This window comes from Astyanax mexicanus, chromosome 20, assembly GCF_023375975.1.
Source record: "Astyanax mexicanus isolate ESR-SI-001 chromosome 20, AstMex3_surface, whole genome shotgun sequence".
Classification (NCBI taxonomy): Eukaryota; Metazoa; Chordata; class Actinopteri; order Characiformes; family Acestrorhamphidae; genus Astyanax; species Astyanax mexicanus.
Window position 1 is genome coordinate 21,135,441 of NC_064427.1, and position 22,752 is coordinate 21,158,192.

The window sequence follows — 22,752 nt, forward strand, 5'->3', positions numbered from 1 at the left end:
GATAGATAGATAGATAGATGAACATATTGATGAAGAGAGAAACCGATGGGCAGATCGCAAGATACAGCAAGATGAAAAGACAAACAGAGAGACTGATAGAGAAAAAGACAAATAGATAAACAGACAGACAGGTGAAATATCCGTGTTTTTCTGTTGTTTTTACAGGAAGAGCTGCAGATCCTGTTTGAGGTGAATCTGTTAAGCGTTAAGAAGGACATCGTTATTAACGTGACGGTAACGAGGTGAGACTCCGCCCACACTCTGAGGACCTCGTTAGTTCTGATCTCAGACTGATCCTCACCGTTCCCCTGTTTTATCAGATTAGTTCTGATCTCAGACTGATCCTCACTGTTCCCCTGTTTTATCAGATTAGTTCTGATCTCAGACTGATCCTCACCGTTCCCCTGTTTTATCAGATTAGTTCTGATCTCAGACTGATCCTCACCGTTCCCCTGTTTTATCAGATTAGTTCTGATCTCAGACTGATCCTCACCGTTCCCCTGTTTTATCAGATTAGTTCTGATCTCAGACTGATCCTCACCGTTCCCCTGTTTTATCAGATTAGTTCTGATCTCAGACTGATCCTCACCGTTCCCCTGTTTTATCAGATTAGTTCTGATCTCAGACTGATCCTCACTGTTCCCCTGTTTTATCAGATTAGTTCTGATCTCAGACTGATCCTCACTGTTCCCCTGTTTTATCTGTTTAGTGACAGTGAAGAAGCTCTCGATAAACTGAAGGACAACTTCGTTCACATCTCCATCCCTGTGAAGTACCAGGTCAGCCTAAAGTTCACCGCGTAAGTACTGTTATACACACATGTGAGTGTGTACAAGTGTTTAAGTGTGAGTTAAATTAACCTAGTCTGCACTAGCGAGTGTGCGAGAGTTTGGATTCCTCTGTTCCACGTTCCTGTATCAGAGCTCAGTGTGAGATAATGAAGCTTCTCTTATTCTTTGATCTGTTTTCAGGATGAAACACATGAAAGAGGATCACATCATCATAAAGGAAGGAGAAAAATGGCCGGATGTTTTTAACAACACCAGTGTGATCGGGGAGGAGATGAACGTTAGCTATACAGTAAGAACCAATAGAAGCAGTAAGATATGTTTGTATCAAGTGCAGCTTTAGAAGAGCAGGATAAGATCTTCATTTTTTTCAATGGAAATCAATTTATAAACATTTTGGAGAGAGAGAGTCAGACTGAGTGAGAGAAAACGAGAGAGTGAGCGAAAACAAGAGAGAGAGAGTGAAAACAAGACATAGATAGATAGATAGATAGATAGATAGATGAACATAATGAAAACGAGAGAAAGAGAGAGCAAGAGAGAGTGAGTGAGAGAAAACAAGAGTGAGTGAGAGCGAGAGAGAGTGAGAGAAAACGAGAGGGAGAGATAGTGAGAGAGAGTGAGAGAAAACGAGAGAGTTTGCGAAACTGAGAGGAAGAGATAGTGAGAGAGAGCGAGAGAGAGAAAACGAGAGAGTTAGCGAAAACGAGAGGGAGAGATAGTAAGAGAGCGAGAGAAAACGAGAGAGAGAAAGTGTGCGAAAACGAGAGCAAGTGCGAGAGAGAGAGTAAGTGAGAGAGAGAGTGAGTGAGCGAACAAGATAGATTGAGAGAGCAAGAGAGAATGAGAGAAAAAAATGAGAGAGAGAGTGAGAGAGTGCGAGAGAGAGAGTGAGTGAGAGAGTGAGCGAGCAAACAAGAGAGATTGAGAGAGCAAGAGAGAATGAGAGAAAAGAATTAGAGAGAGAGTGAAAGTGAGAGGAAGTGTAAGAGAGAGCAAGAGATTGTGAGAGAGTGAGAAAGTGAGCAAGATTGAGAGGGAGTGAGTGTGAGCGAGAGAATACAATCGTACTTACTGCTCTGTAAAAAGTAACATACGCCTCAAACTACGAATCATTTCATGTATATGTTTCATTTGGAAAAGTAAATAAATTGTATTATATAATATTTTATATGTTTTATATTTAATAAAGTAGGTATTGTCATTAGCGAGTAAAAATATACTCATACTCACACTTGTAATCGGGTGGAGTAATCAGTATCGATACATCCCTATCTTCCAGTAGGTCAAATGTGACATGTGACCAAATATACCTGAGCAGAGTTAATAAAGTGATTAAAGTACTGCACATATACATATATATATATATATATATATATATATATATATATATATATATATATATATATATTTTGGGTGTAGTGATAAGTGATAATGATGTGTTCTGTGATTGTAACTGACAGATTGAGAAAGATTCGGAGCTGGAGAGTCCTCCTCTGCAGCTGAACATCACCTTCCCCTACAAAACACCTGCACAGAACTTCCTGCTGTACCTCACCCGGATCTCCTCCACACCTGTGAGTGACTCCAAACCCAAAGATCTACCAGCAACAATACATTTATTAATCATTTAATCTGATATTAGCAATAATAAATAAATATTCAGTTATGGATCAGCTGGAAGAAATGATTCTGATTTTGATTCTGATTCTGCAGACGATCCACTGCCAGACTGATTTGGTCGACCCTCTGAAAATCAAGCCCTCACACATCCACACCACTAAACCTAAAACAGAGACCCTCAGCAACTACCTGCTGGTGAGTACTAGAGACCACCATCACTGATTGGTGGAAACTTCACACAAGACCACGAGCAGTTTGGACTGTGTGTTTACTTATGAACAGTGATGGTTTAGAGAGATATGTCATCTGCTGGTGTTGATCCACTGTGTTTTATTATCAAGTCTAAAGTCAGCGCAGTTTTGTTTTCCCACAAAATCTTACAGCACTTCATGCTTCCCTCTGCTACTGACAACTTTTATGGAGATGCAGAATTTCATTTTCCAGCAGGACTTGGCACACTGCCCACACTGCCAAAAGTACCAATTGGTCTTAAATATAATATATAATATTCTATTTTTTGAACTGAATTACTGAAATAAAGTAAATAAACATTTTTTCTCTTATTTTTGCTATTTAAGCTCTTCAGGTCCAGTCAACAACCTGAAAATGGTACAAAATGCCTTTAAAAAACAGATTAACTGAAAACTGAAAAATAATAAAATAATTTTAGTGTTGGAAATACAAATATTAGTATATTGTAATACAAAAAGATACAGTGATTTTTTTTTTTAGCAAACTAAACTCTGTTTAAAAGCTTACAGCTGGTCTGTAGTAAAGGAAATAAACCGAGCTTTGGAAATATATTTAATAGTAAAGGAAATAAACCGAGCTTCGGAAATATATTTAATAGTAAAGTAAATAAACCGAGCTTCGGAAATATATTTAATAGTAAAGTAAATAAACCGAGCTTTGGAAATATATTTAATAGTAAAGTAAATAAACCGAGCTTCGGAAATATATTTAATAGTAAAGTAAATAAACCGAGCTTTGGAAATATATTTAATAGTAAAGTAAATAAACCGAGCTTTGGAAATATATTTATTAGTAAAGGAAATAAACCGAGCTTTGGAAATATATTTAATAGTAAAGGAAATAAACCGAGCTTCGGAAATATATTTAATAGTAAAGTAAATAAACCGAGCTTTGGAAATATATTTAATAGTAAAGGAAATAAACCGAGCTTTGGAAATATATTTATTAGTAAAGGAAATAAACCGAGCTTTGGAAATATATTTAATAGTAAAGGAAATAAACCGAGCTTTGGAAATATATTTAATAGTAAAGGAAATAAACCGAGCTTTGGAAATATATTTTCTAGTAAAGAAAATGAACCAAGCTTTGGAAATATATTTAAATATATTTAAAAATGTAAATTTCCAAAAGTCTTTATCTGTCGTAAAGTAGTACTGGCACATATGGTGTTACTGCCAGAGGTGGAAAGTAATGAATTACATTAACTCAAGTTACTGTAATTGAGTAGATTTTATGAGTAATTTGTAATTTTTAAAGTAGTTTTTAAAATAGGTAATTTTACTTTTACTCAAGTACATTTTGACACAAGTAATCTACTTTGCTACATTGGACAACTCCCAATTACTGAGTAAAAAATAAAATGCTGGGGGGAAAAATTGTCTGAAGAAAAAAAAATAAAATTGGCACGGATGCACCGGCGCACGGATGCTCACACGTGGAATAACGAGGCAATAACGTCCTCATGCAATGCAACATGTGCCCCACCGGACAGAGCTGTCAGCTTTCAAAACTTCTACATCAAACCTGAGAAAGCATTTGGTGTAAGTACTTTTATCATTAAAAAATCTGCTTAAATGTTAAAAAACATGTAAATAGCAGTTAAAGCATAGCAATGGGAAGTTAAAAAATAACAATGACCTGTAGAACTATAAAATTACAGTTTATAGTTACTTATATGACCATAACTTTTTAATAGTAAAGAAAAAAATGGATCATAGAAACCTATGCCACTTCTTCTTGAAAATGTTTTATGGGGTGGTCTGAACAAATACTGAAAGGTCCAAATTATTATGTGGAATAATAGTTCTTTAAAAACAATTTAATGCATGATTTGCTTTTACATTTTTACATCAAATAATTAAAAGTAACTATGTAACTTTTACTCAAAGTACATTTTAAATTGAGTACTTTTTTACTTTTACTCAAGTAGATTTTTAGATGGGTACTTTTACTTTTACTTGAGTAGAATTTTAGCAAAGTAAAGGTACTTTTACTTAATTACAATTTTTCAGAACTTTTTCCACCTCTGGTTACTGCTGTTACTCTCTACTGCAGCAGCATTTACACACTTACACACTCACAGCACATTCACACTCTCATCATAATAACTAGAAAAATAGTCAAACACAGAGAACTCTGTAACTATTAAAAGTATAAGTCTTTTCTTTAGAGATATTGTAGATGAAGCCAGAGAGCGGTGAGTACTGTTTCCTACACCTTCAAACTCAGACTCTTGTTTTGAAACTGGAGCAATCTGCTACAGGAAGACGTCTGGCTGACCTACATGGAAACAACAGCTTTAGCCTTTAGCTTTTAGCTTAACATGATTAAGGACTGAGTCTTAGTTTCAGCAGTGAAGAGAAGAATTAGAATTAGAGTTCTCACAGGTGAAGAACTGCAGTAATAAAGTCATTAGTCATTTTGACTGGTAGTGAATATCAAAATGATGCCAATAGCTTCATCTTTATTTATCTGCTCCAGAGAGTCCTATTCTATTGGCAGTACTTTTCTAATACAGGGAATAGAAACGCTGTGTATTTATGTGCATTTGCACATCTGTCTCAGCAGTGGGTGCAACTTAAAATAGCTAAAAGCAGCATTCATTAAATTAGACAGACATATTTTAAGCGTTTTATATGAAATATATGAATAAAGTTCTGATTAAAGTTATTGTGTGTGTTTCTCTCAGAGCTGTAAGGAGGAGGCCAGTCCCTGCAAATGGTTTGTGTGTAAAATCCCTCCAGCTAAATTCAACCAGATCAACGCCACCTTCAGAGTGTGGATGCCAACCTTCATCAAAGTAAGCTCCTCCTCGTCATCACTCTAAAACTGCTTAATCTAGTTTATATTACATTTATATTGCACTCAGCCCTGCATCACATACAGTACACTACCTGTAATTAGAGCTGTGTACTGGCAGGAACTTGGCGATATGATATGGATCATTATACAGAGCTTACGATTCATTATACAACAGTTAGTTCCGACCTCACAATCTGATTGGTTAGGAAAGTGTTCTAGCCGCGCTGATATTTGTGATAAAATCACGGCCTTCTCACACAAAACATGTATCACTCCACTGACACGTTGCAGAGGAACTGCATATATACACACAGTACAGTTTTTAATCATCACCTCCAGCAGCACCAGCAGCAGCAACGTTAGCTTAGCACAGGCTAGCGCTCAACCACGGCACGCTCGCCCGCAGCGCTGGCTCGTCTTTTGTGGAAAAAAAAGGAAAAGAAAATCGCTCGGCTAATGCCGTCTGACAGACAAAACGGTAACTTAACCAGCCAGGCTTGGCTAAGCTAAGTTAATGCTGAGCTAAAACAAGCTACGCTAACCTAACCACGGTCCAGCCGGCTAGCTAAAACTAACACCACCCAGCAAAACAAGCAGAAATGCTCAAAAAATGCGAAGCAGGAGAGGAGAGTACTAGCGTTATTTCACGGTCTTAATGTTACTATCTTCGCTTATTCCCAATTTTTCTTTCAAGCTAACATTTGTGGTGTTAGTCTGTTTAAACTATACACTGTTTGTAGTTAAGTTTGAATTCTGTTACAGTTGTTGTGGAACTACTTTTTGGCAGAAGGCACAGTCCATATTAAAGCATATTTATTCTTAATTTCTGAAAGTTCTTTAATTTATTTTCTTTATTCATTTTGTAAAAAAACTGTTGTATAAAAGCAATAGAACACTCGAGGTTGTGTGTTATCACGAATAACATCATGTTATTCGTGAAAACACACTCCCTCTCGTGTTCTATTGCTTAAATATATCACAATATACTGCGATACTCTAAGCCATGCCATATTTTAATTTTTTTAAATCTAATTTTAGGAAAACTGTCATAGAGAAATACATTTTTTCATTCCATTTTCTCCCCAATTTACACGACCAATTACCCAACCCTCTCAGTAGGACTCCCTCTATCACTAGTGATGCCCCAACACCACGAGGGTGAAGACTAGCACACGCGTCCTCCGATACATACGAAGTCAGATTCCGTCACTTTCTCGGAGGAAAGCGCAGCGACTCGGTTCCGATACATCAGCTCACAGACGTTGTGTACTGATCCACATCACCCTAGGAGTAATGAGGAGAAAGAGTGCCATCTACTGTACCCACCCAAAGAGAGCCCTAATACTGTGTTTTTAAGAATCAATATAACATAGTTATGTCTTATAAAGTAAATGTAAACGTTATACACACATTTACACTATTATAAAAAAAGGTTATGCTGTATATAATCCTGGTGATGGTGGGTTGGAGACTGCTCTATCTGTGCTGTGTGTGATGTGGATGTTCTTCCTATGTTCTCGTCTCTTCAGGCCGAGTTCTCTGATAAAAGTCTGGATCTGATAGTAGAAGCGAAGCTGCAGAATAGAGACACAGCGCTGTTCCAGCTCAGCCAGCGAGATGAAGTCAGAGAGGTGAGGAAGAGGATGTTTCTGTATTTTATGAGCCGTATTTTAACTATTTTAACTGATTTCTGTGATAATATTTCATGTAATCTGATTACCCAAAATAATGTAAACACATTGGTCTGATTACTGACAAACTCTGATGCAAAATGGAGAAAAAAAAATAAAAACAGAAAAACAAAATAAACAATAATAAAGCAATGAAAGGCTAATAATTATTCATTGAAGCTATACTAAGTTCAAATTTAACTTAATAATAAAATAACATAATAAAATAACAAAGTGTAATAAAATGTATATAACAGCTAATTAATACATCCATACACATATATATATATATATACGTATATATATATATATATATACGTATATATATATATATATATATATATATATATATACGTATATATATATATACGTATATATATATACGTATATATATATATATATATATATATATATATATATATATATATATACATATATAGTCCATAAACACCTGGCATGTGTTGTTAGAGATGTGTTTATAGAATGAATTGTAATAGAATTGAACAGTTCTATCTGTAATGTGTTTATTATGTGTTTATTATGTGTTTATTGTATAGGTGAAGGTACAGGTGTCTAAAGAGGCTCGGGGGGGAATCCCGCTGTGGATCATCATATTGAGTATTTTAATAGGATTATTAATACTGGCTCTGGTTATCTTCGCTCTGTGGAAGGTAAGCACTAATTATTTACTTCCCAACACACCAGGATATATATTATATATATTATATATTGTGATTGGGTGATTTCTATATGACAAAATTTTATTGCATGTTGATGAATTTTCTGATTTATTATTTACAATATTCTTTAATAAGCATACCGAGGATATGATCAGTGCTTAAAGAACTCAGACCCAACTGTACATTTTATTATAGAGAGTGTAAAAAACCTGAGTAATTGGATGAGTTACAGCAGAAATGAATATAAATCACTTTACTAAACATAAAACATGAGTATTAGAATAGCAGTTATTGAGAATATGCCACTGTTGAAGCATATTAGTTTGGACTCTCTTTAAATTCAGTGTTTTTTTTTTTTCACTATTTTAAAATGTTCTGAATTTTGCATTAATTATAAACTCATTTAAACTATGAAAAACATATGGAATTATTTGGTAAACAAAAAAAAAAACTGTTAAACAAACCAGAATATGTTTTATATTTTACATTTGTTTAAAGTAGCACCTCTTCCTTAAATAGAGACAGTTTTGCACATCTCTGCTGGATTTTCTCAGTCAGTTTTATGAGGTAGAGTCAACTGGAATTCAGGCTTTCAGTTAACAGCTGTGCTGAACTTTATCAAGAGTTAATTACTTGAATTTCTTGTCTCTTAATAAAGTGTTTGAGAGCATCAGTTGTAAAGTAGAGAAGAGGTAGAGTTACAGGTATACAGTGAATAGCTCTATTTAAGTAATGTTCTAATCCAGATTATGAGAAGCAAAAACTTCTCAACTAAGTCAAGATAAAAATGACTTTAAATAAAAAATCAGTCAGTCTGAAAAAAATAATTTCAAGAATTTTGAAAGTGTCCTCATGTGCATTCACCGCAAAGACGATCAAAAGCGTTCTAATGATGGAACTGGCACTCAACAGGACCGTCACAGGAAGAGCAAGAGTTTCCTCTGTAGTACAGGATAAGTTTATCAGAGTTACCAGCCTCAGAAACAAATGCTAAAGTTAACAAGTATTTTGGTTTGTTTAACACTTTTAAGTTACTACATGATTCCTTATGTGTTCCTTCATAGTCTGAATCACTTTAGTATTTATTTACTATGTGGGAAAAACATAGATTAAAAAAACATTGAATAAGAGTTTTTCTGTTAACTGGGTAATTGAATAGTTAAAACTAATTGAAACACATCGTTCATAATGGCTTTTTTAACACATTTTGGTAGAAAATGCAGATATTGGAGATTTTGTAGTTTTAACTGCCTTTACACACTAAACCCTGGTTCCTGCGTTTCTCCTCAGGCCGGCTTCTTCAAGAGAAAATCAGTGGAAGATATGAAGGAGGAGATGAAAGACGAGTAAAGGCTTCAATCAGAAGCCGAACTTCTCCTCAGGTCATTCCCTCACCTTTCCACATCCTGCAGAGGCCATAGACTTCAGAGTTTAACAGCATCACCACAGACCAGCAGCGCCAAAAGATAAGCCCAGAGATCTGCATCGGGAATATCTCACAACCCAGAGAGTCTTCAGGAAACTTCTGGAATATAATGTTGTTTATCTGTCAATCCAAAGAGTCTGGATCTTCAGGAACATTCCTGAAGCAAAGCTCAGACCAAAGAATCAGCAGCTGATGTTGACTGGTTAGTCTTTCTTCATGTTGTTTCTAGTCTTAAAAAGTGTCAGGACGATTTTCTAACCATGAAATGCCTTTAAAATGAAAAAAAAAAACATGAAATGCCTTTAAAATATAAAAAAATCATGATACAGGGGTTGGACAATGAAACTTAATTTATTGTGGTGACGGACAGTTCTGGTGGAAACAGGAGAGTTGAGGTGCACATTGAATTCTGCGGTGATTTGATCAGCCGTGGTTTTATGTTTTTTGGATACAATCCAGGTTAGCACCCAAACATCCCTTTCAGACAGCTTCCTCTTACAGCGTCCACAGTTAATCCTGTTGGATGTGGTTGGTCCTTCTTGGTGGTATGCTCACATTATCCTGGATACCGTGGCTCTTGATGCATCACAAAGACTTGCTGTCTTGGTCACAGATGCGCCAGCAAGACGTGCACCAACAATCACCCATAATGTTGTGTGCATTGCAATATTTTGAGCAGAACTGTACTCTTACCCTGCTAATTGAACCTTCACACTCTGCTCTTACTGGTGCAATGTGTAATTAATGAAGATTAATCACCAGGCTGCTCCAATTTAGCCATGAAACCTCCCACACTAAAATGACAGGTGTTTCAGTTTCATTGTTCAACCCCTGTATATGTCCAGCTTCAGTTAAATGATAAAGAGTAGGGATGCACTGATCCAGCAGTTTCAGTTCCAATTCAGTTCTTCCTCTGATTCATTTTTCAAGATTAGATACCAAACCCAGGTGATTTAGGTAAAAAAAATACTTATATCCAATCCAAACATCAGATCTGTGCATCCCTATTTTAAAGCCCTATCTGGACGGAATTAGTGTCTCAGGGGGGCGTCTGTGAAAAAAAAAAAATCACACTTCTACTTAGTGATAAAACTCCTGCGTCCAGACTGCAATTGAAAAAAAAAAAAAACTCAAGGACCAGTGATTTTTTTTCTCAGGCTTTCTCAGTCACATGACATCGCGTTCAGTAGCTCCTCCATTTCCATTCGCTGTTGTGTTTTTACATGGATCTCCGTGTAATTACGGTGCGTGGCAATGAATAAATAGCTATTTTATTAAACACGAGGAGACGAAACTCAGAGATGTGAGTCTGGACGGGACTAAAATTCCTGGAAGACCACAAAAAATGAGTTCAGCGAAAAACAGTAGATAGTTCAGCCTGTAATTTTCTTATAGGTAGTCTAAGAAAAACACGCTCATGGTCGTTCCAGACGGAAATAAAATCACAGAGGATAAAAAAAAAACACAAAAGAGACAATTACCCCAGAACCCCCTGAGACACTAATCCCGTCCAGATAAGGATTAAGATAAATTTGTTTAGACATGAAATAGACATGGAATATCTCACCAAGAGTCTGAAGATCTTGAGATTTTCACACAGCAGCTTCTTCTTCAGCGCTTTATGGCCATTCAATCACAACCATGCCATATTTGAAGTTTTTTAATGAAGTTTTTAAACATTTTCTTAAGTTTTCCTTGTTTTTTAAACCACTGTAAATGTATTTTTTTTAAATGAGTATTTTACGATTTGTTAATGACTGTTGTGGCACATTCCTCTGCTCGTACGAAGCATTTTGACACTGTCATTTTTCACGCAGAATTCGTTGATAGATTGTACTGTAAATGTATATAGAGCTCAGAGTGTATATAGAGTGATGTTTGCAATAATGCTTGTAATGTAATTTAATGACATTGTCAAACACAGACCCCTGAATACTGTCTTAAGAGAAAAAAAAAAAGAAAACTATCACAATCTTACTCAGGAGGATCAACTCAGATATGCCAACTTTGGGCGTTTTCACACCTGCACTTTTTAGTTTGGGTCAGATTCTGGTTCATTTCTAATGCAATTCGTTTGGGCAAACCCAAACCAGACCAGACCAAATTACACCAAATCACACTCAGCAAAATCCAACCTAAACCAAACGTAACCAAAGTAAACCCAGCCCACACCAAACCCTATAAAACTTAAACCAACCCACACTAAGTCCAATTAAATTAAACTTAAACCAGTTGTAACTAAAGTAAACCCAACCCAATCAAACTTAACCCGATCTACACCAAACCCAATCAAATTAAACTTAACTTAAACCAATCGTAACCAAAGTAAACCCAACCGAATAAAACTTATCCCAATCCACACCAAATCCAAATAAACTCAACCCAAAACAACCGTACCCAAAGTAAACTTAACCCAACCAAACCCAAACCACACCAAGCCAAACTCAACCCAACAAAACCAAACCCAATCATAACCAAAGTAAACCCAACTCAACCAAACTTAATCCAATCCACACCAACCCAATCAAATTAAACTCAACCCAAAACAGCTGTGACCAAAATAAATTCAACCTAATCAAACCCAATCAAACTAAACTCAACCTAAACCCGACCGGAACAGACCAAGTTACAAAAAACAAACACACCTAGCTAACCTCAACCAAGACCAAACTAAACCCAAACCAACTCAATCAGACTAAACTCAACCCAAACCAATCATAACCAAAATAAACCCAACCAATCAACACCAAGCCAAACTCAACCTTACCTACACCAGACCCAAACCACACGAAGCTAAACCCAACCAGGACTAAACTAAACTTAAACCAATCCACACCAAGCTAAACCCAAACCAAAAAAACACACAAACAAACAAACCCAAAATAAACCAAATAAAACCCAACCAAATTAACCCCACCTACAAACTAAACCTAACCAAACTAAACCCGAGATATTAGGACCAGAGCAAACAAATGAGTTATAGAACGTGTTTAAAGGAATGAAAAACAGTTTCACATATCATTTTTCATATTTCATTTCCATTTAAATATAAGGTCCTCACCTTTTAAGCTTTTTAATTTTTTTGATTTTTCATTAATCGAGTCACATTAGCGGTGGCAGCAGCTATACTGTGGAATTATTTTGAGTTTTTTGGGTAATTTTCTCAATTCTCTTTAAATTTCTCTTGGGTTTATTAAAAAATGTAGGACATAACTAATGATTTAATTGGGTAATGCAGGATAAAATACACTATATGCCCAAAAGTAAATATTAAAGAACAGGGTAAGAAGGAGGAAAATAATACTGTATACAGAGAAACAGATACAGATCTACAGTCTGTAATTATTACACAGTAGATCTACACAGTGCTTCTGTGTGATCAGTGGATCTGATATGATGAATAATGGGTGCGGGAAGGAGGAGATGGTCATAATGTTTTGATCTGAGTGTGTAAAGCAGATAAAGAGTTGAATGCAGTGTGTTTTTGTGAGTTTGACGGGTTTGTTCTGGTATGGCTGTGGTTTATCTGAGAGTTTTATGTGAAATTGAGTTTTTATCTGATTTGTCTGGACGGAGCCGGACGCTCAGACTGGTAATGCTGTTTGTCTTGATCAAACATCTGAGTGGGAATTTATACAGGGTTTAAAATGCGGCGTAATGTTTATGTTTGAGAAATGTAAATGAATTATCTGCATCTCTCACCTGTAAATTTAACCTGGTTTATGGTTTTAAAGTTATTTTTACACCGAGGGAGAGAATGATTATAAGTAAGCCAGCAGGGTACGGCCATCACAAAACATTACTGCATTATTTCTTGACAATTACGTATAATTAATCAAATGTTCTCTTTTTTTTTTTTTGCAAAAGAAGTAGTATGGTGAGATTATACTGTATTACTGTATGTAAGATTCCCCAGCCGACATCAGCACTGCACTCCTGCCTTCACGTGTATCATCATGTATTAAAATTGTTTGTTTAAAATGACAAAAAAAAAGGGCCTCATTCACCATTATCTTCCTAAAACTTTCTTAAAATTAAGCTAAAAACACTTATAAAATGTCAAAGTGTATTATAATGATGGATTACTCTGTCCTTGTAAACTGAATATTATACTATTAGAAAGCATTGGTGAAAGACAAACTCTTCATAACTTATTTTTTTTTAAATACATTTTTTTCTTAAAATTAAGAAAATTCATAATAGGAAGGAAAAAAATCTTCCCACAGTTATCCCACTCTTCTTATAATCTGAACATATCTCCAAATAGAAATCGTTAGCGAAAGACAAAATCTTCGACAAAACTGAAATATTCATAACTAGGTTTTTGGAAGAAGTTTCTTCTTAAAACTGAGAAAACTTTTAATAAAAAGTCAAAAGTCTTCCCACAGTGATTCTGCTCTTCTCCTAAACTGAACACATTCCCAATTCCCAATAAAATCATCTGCGAATGACAAAACCTAAAAACTGAAATCTTCGTAATTGGTTTTTTAAAAGAAATTTCTTCCTAAGATTGAAAAAAGGAAAAACTAAAAGTAAAAAAAGAATCTTCTCATAAACTAAACACATCGTCAATTCACAAAATACAAACTGAAATTTCATAATTGGGTTTTTGGAAAACATTTCTTTTTAAGATTGAAAAAAGTCGTAGCAAAATGTCACGAAGTCTTACCACAGTGATTCTGCTCTTCTCGTAAAATGAACACATCCACAATTAAAAAACATTGGGGACAAAATATTCATAAAAGCTGAAATCTTCGTAACATTGTTTTTGTAAGAAATTTCTTCCTAAGATTGAAAAAAGTCGTAATACAATATATACATATATATATATATATATATATATATATATATATATATATATATATATATATATTTCCACAGTAATCCTGCTCTTCTTGTGAACTGAACAAATCCCCAATTAGAAACTATTGGCGAATGACAAAATTTTTGAATTTTGAAAGGAATTTCTTCTTAAAATTGAGAAAATTTTAAATATGTCAAAGTCAAAACATGAGCAGTGAACCACCCAAACTGAACATATAAACAATTTAAAACCATTGACGAATTACAAAATCTTTATAAACACTGAAATCTCTGTAATTGGGTTTTTGGAAGAAGTTTTTTTCCTAAGATTGAAAAAAAGAGGTAATAAAAAGTAAAAAGTCTTCTCCCAGTGATCTCAATCTTCTCGTAAACTGAATCTCCAGTAAGAAAACTCTGCATACGTAAGAGTTTTGGTAAATAAGAACGTTTTTAAGAAGAACGGTTTGGTGAATGAGGTTCTGGTTAAATCACTGCTGTGAAGTTTGTTATGCACTGGTTTTGTCCCACTGTATATATTCTTTCTTTTCAGTACTGTTTTAAAAGCGTTGCACATGCAGGCCAGAAAATATATGCAAATAAAATAAATACTTGTTTTTTAATGAATTAATGGATTCGTGTGACTTTGTTCTTTGGGGAGTTTTCACACCTAGCTCGTTCAGTTTTAACCAAAGTAGCTGGATGGGACCAGAGTTTACAGGACTGAAGGACCAAAATCTGGATTTAATGAAAGAGGTTTTTCTGGTCCGTCTGGATCAGCTGACCACAATACGGTATATTGTTTATTCATGAATGTATTTATTCATAAATTATTTTTTTGCATTCAGATAATCTTCATCTTAAACTGAACCCTTTCAGACCTGAAATATAAACATATAAGAATATAAGATGTTTTTTCTGTGATAGACACAAAACAGGACTTCAATATTTTAATATTTTAATATAAACTAAATAAAAAATATATATTGAATTGCTTTTTAATGTCCATTGCTTTATTTAGCATTTTTATTTTATATTGACCTTTTTATTTTATAGACCACCTATAAACCGTAAAATAAACATTATGAAAAGTGTTTTAAACCACATAAAATTAGTAAAAGTTACCTCTTACTTTGACAAAACATAAAAAAAAGAACATACCTGATGTCGATTATAATGGACGCAGGGTCTGAAAGGGTAAATCCTGCAGGTCCAATGTTATCTAGACCACCCATCAGAGTTGCCAGGTTTGCATTTTTTTCTGCTAAATTGGGCATGTTTTAAAATCCAGTTGCTGGTGCGATTTTTTTGGGGCTACTTTTAAAAATTACTTTAAAAAAATCACAGTCTAACCAGAAACCACAAGGTGATGGAAAAAAAATAATAATAAATAAATAAATAAATATATATATATATATATAAGAGGAGTGAGGAGAGTTCAGGAGGAGAAAGAACAGAAATGAGTGATTAAAAGTCTTTTTTTTTTTGCTAATTATGTTGTTACTATTAAATGTTCTTGACTGGAATATAAAACTGTTAGCAACTAAAATAACTAAAAAAACACTAATGTTACGATATTATTATTGACGCTCACTCATAGTTGTTTTGCCATTTGCTTTAATTGTGAGACAGACCTACACAGTATTTTGGGATAGTTTAAGCTTCTGAAGGGCGAGTTTTAGACTTAGATTTTGGGCTGGGTATTTTTGATAGACCTGGCAACCCTGACACCAATACAGTATATAAACAAACATTAGAACTTTGCCTGTGTTTTGAACACAGTAATGTTTCTAAAGTTCCTTTGTTCCACCACAAGGTGGTGCTGTGGTCATTCAAGTGCAAAAGCTCTCTCAGATTGAGGAATCTACAAGAGGCGGGAGGACAAAAAAAAGGAAACAGCGTATCATTTTAAATGTAATATAAGTGTTCATGAATAATGAATGCAGAATGTGTAGATATGATTTTAGTCTCAGGTGTTTAATAAAATCAGATCTTCAGCAGAATGAAACGTGAGGTGTGAAAAACACGCAGCAGCTAACAAATGCAAAACTGAGCAAAAACGTAGGAAACGGAAATATTTTAGAATTAATACAGTTCTGAAAGATAGAGATGAACTGAATCAGCACTGAGGAACGTTACGCCTTACGACACTTTCCCACACAGGGATTAAGTCTAGTTCTAGACATTTTAAAATACTGTGTAGTCATCAGTGAACGACAAAATCTTCATAAAAACGTGAACAGGGGAACACCATTCTAATAAACTGAACAAAAACCCCAGTTAGAAACCTTTGGTGAATAAAAAAATCTTAGTAAAACCCTTGTAAAAAATGTCGTAATTGGGTTTTTGGAAAAAAAATATTCCTAAGACTGAAAAAATACTTAATAGAAAGTCAAAAAATCTTCCCACAGTGATTCTACTCTCCTCGTAAACTGGAAACATCTCCAATTTGATTGTAAAACCTTTGTAAAAAAAAAATCATAATTGGGTTTTTGGGAAAAAAGTCTTCTTAAGTTGTAAGAAAAAGTAAAAACACAGTGATCCCACTTTTCTCATGAACTGAAAACATCCCCAGTTAGAAACCTTTGGGGAATGACAATCTTTGTAAAACCTTTGCACAAAAAAAAATCGTAATTGTATTTTTTGGAAGAAATTTCTTCCTAAAATTGAGAAAAGTCAAAATAAACAGGCAACAATCTTCCCACACTGATTCTACTCTCCTTGTAAACTGTAAACTTCTCCAATTTGGTTGTAAAACCTTTGTAAAAAAAAAAAATCATAATTGGGTTTTTGGGAAAAAAATTGGGGAATGACACAATCTTCGTAAAAATGGAAATCTTCGTAGTTGGATTTTGGAAGGAATTTCTTTTTAAAAAATTGGAAAATTTTGAAATAAGAGTAAAAACGTGAACAGGAAACCATCACTCCTATTATTTTGTACACATCCCTCATTTAAAACTATTGGCAAATGACAAAATCTTCGTAAAAACTAAAATCTTCATAATTAGGATTTTAGAAGAAATTTCTTAAGATTGAAAAAAGTAATAAAAAAGTAATAAAATAATAAAAAATAAAGTAATAAAAAGTAAAAAAAAGTCTACACACAATGATCACTCTCTTCTTGTAAACGGATCATATCCCCAATTAGAAACCCCCTAAATAGTGAATGACAAAACTTTTGTAAAATGGGAAATCTTTGTGATTAGGTTTTTAAAATAAACATCTTCTTAAGATTGCGAAAAATCGTTATAAAAAGTCAAAAAGTCTTCCCACAATGATCACATTCTTCTCATAAACTCAACACATACCCAATTAGAAACCATTGGCGAATGACAATTTTTTGTAAAAACTGAAACCTTCGTAATTGTGTTTTTGGTAGAATTTTTTTACCCAATTTTGAGAAAAGACATAATAAAAAGTCTCCCCACACTGATCCCCCTCTCTCCTCGTAAATTGAGAACATCTCCAATTAGAAACTATTGGCGAATGAAACAATCTTTGTAAAAAATGGGTTATTGGGTTTTCCAAAGAAATTTCTTTGTAAGATTGATAAATGTAATAAAACGTCAAAAAGTCTTCCCACACTAATCCCACTCTTCTCATAAACTGAGAACATCTCCAATTAGAAACCACGGGGAATGAAAAAATCTTTGTAAAAACTAAAATCTCCTTAATTGTTTTTTTTTTAGAAGATTTGTTTGTTGAAAGTCTTCACACAGTGATTCTACTCTCCTCTTAAACTAAAAACATCTCCAATTAGAAACCATTGTGAAATGCCAAAATCTTTATAATAAAAATCGTAATTGGGTTTTTGGAAAAAAAACCTTCTTAAGATGAAGAAAAGTCGTAATAAAACGTCAAAAAATCTTCCCACGGTGATCAGCCCCTCTTTTCGTTAAACATCTCTAATTAGCAAACATTAGGGAATGACAAAATTTTCACAAAACTGAAATCTTCCTAACTGTTTTTTTTTTTTTTTTTTTTTAAGAAATTTCTTTCTAAAAATGAGAAAAGTCGTAACAAAAAGTCTAAAATCTTCCCACAGTGATCAAACTCTTCTCATAAACAGAAACCATCTCCAGCTCTAAACCATTGGAAATAACACAATCTTCATAAAACAGGTTTTTGGAAGAAATTTCTTCCTAAGATTAAAAAAAGTCATGTGTACACCAGTTAGCTTGTTCAGTGGTGTATTAACTATGGATTTGCTTGTTTGTTAGCATTTGTACTAGACAGAGGCGGTTCTTTAATTAGGCAAACCTAGGCATTTGCCTAGGGCCTCGACCAAATCTGTCCTCTATAGGGGCCCCCAAATCTGACCATCCCAGCTACAGTAAATACACCAAAAACAATGTTAATTTGTTACTTATGTAAAGTAAAGAAAAAACATATTTCTAATAAAAAAACAACAGAAATATCAGTCAAATACCGAATTAATGTCTAAATACTAATTGTCCAAACACATACCCCCTCCGTTGCCTGCATTGAACTAGTCCATAATATGATGACGTAGCAATGTGCCACAGGACGTGACTTCAAACCGAAACAGTGGGAACTGTACGCGACTAGAGTGACAGCTGTCACAGTGAAAATGAAGCGGAGTTATGAAAGTGGTTCTGCTAAACGAAAGAAACGGGCGGAGAGCAGAAGAATCGCAGATGCACTGCCAACATTCACCTCCTTTTTTACACCTCCTGGACCGATCAGTCAGTTTTTGGGGCCGATTCCGATCGCCGATCATCTTTCATCACGATCGGCCGATTGCCGATACCGATATTGGGCGGGACCAAATGCCACATTAATGCCATACAGGTGCCAGGCAAACCTGGTACAGATTCCCCTAATTACATCCACGCCAAAGCAAACACTGGTAATTTACACAGCTAGTAAATAAACACGAGTGTTACTGACCAAAATAAACGCTTTTTAGGAGAGATATAAGTTATGTGTAAATATGTATAAGACAATACCTGACAAAATCTGTTTTAATGACGTTAATAAACATCACTGTGACAGCGCTAGTCACAGTTTCACCGCAGCAAAGGACGAGGACGTGAATCACTTATCTAACCAGCCTTTACTGCTTTCTGCCCCCAATAACCCTTTCAATATCCTCCAATAGCCTTTAATAGTCTTCAGTAGCCTTCAACAGTCTAACCTTGCAGCCGTGGTGTGTCCACTAAACTCCCTAGTTATAAACATCATGAGGTTAGCAGCGCGCTAACTGACCTGTTTATAATGTAATCCCAGCAGTGACTCCGCGACGGCTGCTCTAAACTGCTGCTGTTAGCTGCTTGGGCTGAAAGATGAACTGTAGAGAGCTGTATTATCCAGTTAGTGGGGTTAAAACCTTTATTTCATACACAGATGAACCAGACTGGCTCAGCTGAGCCTGTAGCCCGTGGCTGGGCTGTAGCTGTGACTGAGTAAAGACAGCGGGGCTTGTGCTGCTGCTGCTGCAGCTCCGACTAGTGGTTGGATGAGGAACTGCAGCTTCCTGTAAGCGAGCAGTTTCACCGGTTTCACCAGTTTCATCCACACACATCTCTGATAAACTGCTTAACCCTAAAATCCTGAATCAGATCGGCTAAAATCAGAAGAATATCTGCCGAACGCTGATACCGTATTTTGGCTGAAATCGGCCGATACCGATACACTGCCGATCAATCATTCCATCTCTAGTCATTTGGTTTATGTGTGTGTTTCAAGAAGGAGGGCCCCTTGTTTATATTTTGCCTAGGGCGCCAAAATGGCTAGATCCGCCCCTGGTACTAGAGTATAGGTTAGTGAGTATATTAGTGTAGATGTTAGCATGTTAGCATGTGTATTAGCGTATGTGTTTGCTTGTTTGTTAGCATGTGTATTAGCGTGTGTGTTTGCTTGTTTGTTTGCATGTGTATTAGCGTATGTGTTTGCTTGTTTGTTAGCATGTGTATTAGCGTATGTGTTAGCTTGTTTGTTAGCATGTGTATTAGCGTATGTGTTTGCTTGTTTGTTAGCATGTGTATTAGCGTATGTGTTTGCTTGTTTGTTAGCATGTGTATTAGCGTATTCGTTAGCTTGTTTGTTAGCATGTGTATTAGCGTATGTGTTTGCTTGTTTGTTAGCATGTGTATTAGTGTATTCGTTAGCTTGTTTGTTAGCATGTGTATTAGCGTGTGTGTTTGCTTGTTTGTTAGCATGTGTATTAGTGTATTTGTTAGCTTGTTTATTAGCATGTGTATTAGCGTGTGTGTTTGCTTGTTTGTTAGCATGTGTATTAGTGTATTCGTTAGCTTGTTTGTTAGCATGTGTATTAGCGTGTGTGTTTGCTTGTTTGTTAGCATGTGTATTAGCGTGTGTGTTTGCTTGTTTGTTAGCATGTGTATTAGCGTATTCGTTAGCTTGTTTGTTAGCATGTGTATTAGCGTGTGTGTTTGCTTGTTTGTTAGCATGTGTATTAGCGTATGTGTTTGCTTGTTTGTTAGCATGTGTATTAGCGTATGTGTTTGCTTGTTTGTTAGCATGCATATTAGCGTATGTGTTAGCTCGTGTGTTAGCATATGTATTAGCGTGTCCCAGACCTCCGTGGAGAGGCCTGTTTTTTGAGCACACTGCTGCAGGAATGTTTTTATATATAATTGAAAACTTACAGGAAATAGATTTACTGTGTAAAGCAGAAATATCGGTGTGCAGACGGTGTGCGGAGCGTAGCGTAAATAAAGCAGGAATGTGACCGTGCTGTTGTCTGGCTTCCTGCTGATAACATTGTGTTTATAAAGATGGCGAGAGAATAGCGGGATAATGGTACAGGTCTGATCACGCCGAGCGCCGCAGTGGAGATCCGCTGATGATCTGCTGAACACCGGCGGCTCGTATACGTCCTGATTTCTGCTGCACAAAGACAGAAACACTCTCTCAGAATCGGGATACGGAGGAGATTTGGTTTGTATTCAGTCTGATTTGTGAGCGTAGCGTTTTTACGGGCGGCTGAAGAGAGCCGGCTTTGTGAATCTGGGAAATGGCCAGGGGACGGAGATGCAGTAAACAGGCGGAACGGTTTGGACAGCTGGGCTTCGTTCTGTATATTTAGTAGAATAGTTAGAGGGAGAGCTAATTTAAGGGTGGAGACAAAGAGCCTTGGTGGAGAAAAACCCAGTCTGGACAACTAAAGCTGGTTCTTATCCAGCCTGGGGGTTATTTTCTTTAGAGTTGGATCCAACTCTAAAGAATAACTGCTATACCAGAATAATTAAGTCTGATTAAACACATTAAAGTCTGGATCAAAGTTTATGTGTTGGTTATGTTGTATAAACTGTATTTGATCCGGTTAGTTTTGGTTTCACCCTGCAGTTTAGTGGACACTTGTGAAAAGGAAGTATACTTAAGAGCAATAAAAGTATGTTCAGATTAGGTAAATAATTCTAAAAGTACACTTTTAATTTAGTATACTTCATGAAAATACACATTTAATATACTTTCTCTGTTTTGATAAAACATATACAGGGGTTGGACAATGAAACTGAAACCTGGATTTAGACCACAATAATTTATTGTGGTGATGGACAGTTCTGGTGGAAACAGGAGAGTTGAGGTGCACGTTGAATTCTGCCGTGATTTGATCAGCAGTGGTTTTATGTTTTTTGGAGACAATCCGGGTTAGCACCCGAACATCCCTTTCAGACAGCTTCCTCTTACAGCGTCCACAGTTAATCCTGTTGGATGTGGTTCGTCCTTCTTGGTGGTATGCTGACATTACCCTGGATACCGTGGCTCTTGATACATCACAAAGACTTGCTGTCTTGAGGAACTCTCCCCAGCTTACCTTTTCTTCAGAACAGATACTCGTACAGAACTTGCAGACCTGCTGGAGAAGAACAGAATATAAGAACAGACGCAGGGTCACCACAGAGTGTAGAGAAAAGAAAGAGAAGCAGTACAGAGATAAAAGAAACAGTGTAAAAGATTTACATAATTTCAGAACTGGAGACACAGCGGATAAAGGCAGCACAGCAGGAGCACTGGGAGCGTGGTGGAGCTGCATGGCTCCAGGGGCTGGGGGTTCAATCCTCACTCAGGTCTCTGTCTAGAAGGAGTTCTCCATGTATCTGTGTGGGTTTTCTCTGGGTAAAACATCTGACCATGAGGAAAAAACGCTCAAAAAGAAACTCAAAAGGAAAACTGAGGTGCTTCAATTGGGACCCTTTGTTACAATATACATTTAAATTGCTTTAAATGTGGTTTAAGTGGTTCTTTAAACCTTGGGGCTCCACTGACTCATTTAGAGTCCAAAATCTTCTAAGAAATTATGTACTCAGGAATGCCTCAACACACTATTTTGAAACGCTGTAGAAGATCCTGCATAGAACCACCCTGGCTTCATCCTTCACTCATCAACTCCCACCAGAGCCCCACCCACTAGACTTCGTCTGAGGGAGGGATCTGTACCTGTCTGTGAACTTATTACTCAGTAATGCTTCAACACACCATTTAGAACAGGTGGAACCTACATTTCTGTGTGAAATTCATTATGGAAAACACCCGAAACATTCAGATACTATACCTTCAATTTAACTTCAAACTTTCATTTTCAGTGATTCAGGCATGATTTTACAAGGCAGAAGCTTGTAAGGAACAGATGATGAAACATCTGTGAGAAAAACATTGTTAAAAATGCATAGAACTCTGATTTCCTGGCTCCACCCCTCACCCATCAACCCCCACCAGAGCCC

At 35.9% G+C, this 22,752-nt stretch overlaps 1 protein-coding gene across 1 annotated transcript in view; it reads left to right on the forward strand.

Moving 5' to 3' along the window:
* The window catches only part of itga1 (integrin, alpha 1), a 91,378-nt gene extending 78,143 nt beyond the window's left edge, over positions 1-13,235 (forward strand). Inside the window, exons 22-30 of the mRNA XM_049469001.1 lie at positions 166-242; positions 710-799; positions 972-1,080; positions 2,252-2,365; positions 2,505-2,606; positions 5,353-5,463; positions 6,995-7,096; positions 7,693-7,806; positions 9,106-13,235. Of these exons, the coding sequence (XP_049324958.1) occupies positions 166-242; positions 710-799; positions 972-1,080; positions 2,252-2,365; positions 2,505-2,606; positions 5,353-5,463; positions 6,995-7,096; positions 7,693-7,806; positions 9,106-9,165 (879 nt within the window). The 3' untranslated portion in view covers positions 9,166-13,235. The remainder of the gene's footprint in view (positions 1-165; positions 243-709; positions 800-971; positions 1,081-2,251; positions 2,366-2,504; positions 2,607-5,352; positions 5,464-6,994; positions 7,097-7,692; positions 7,807-9,105) is intronic.
* Positions 13,236-22,752: the final 9,517 nt, after the last annotated feature.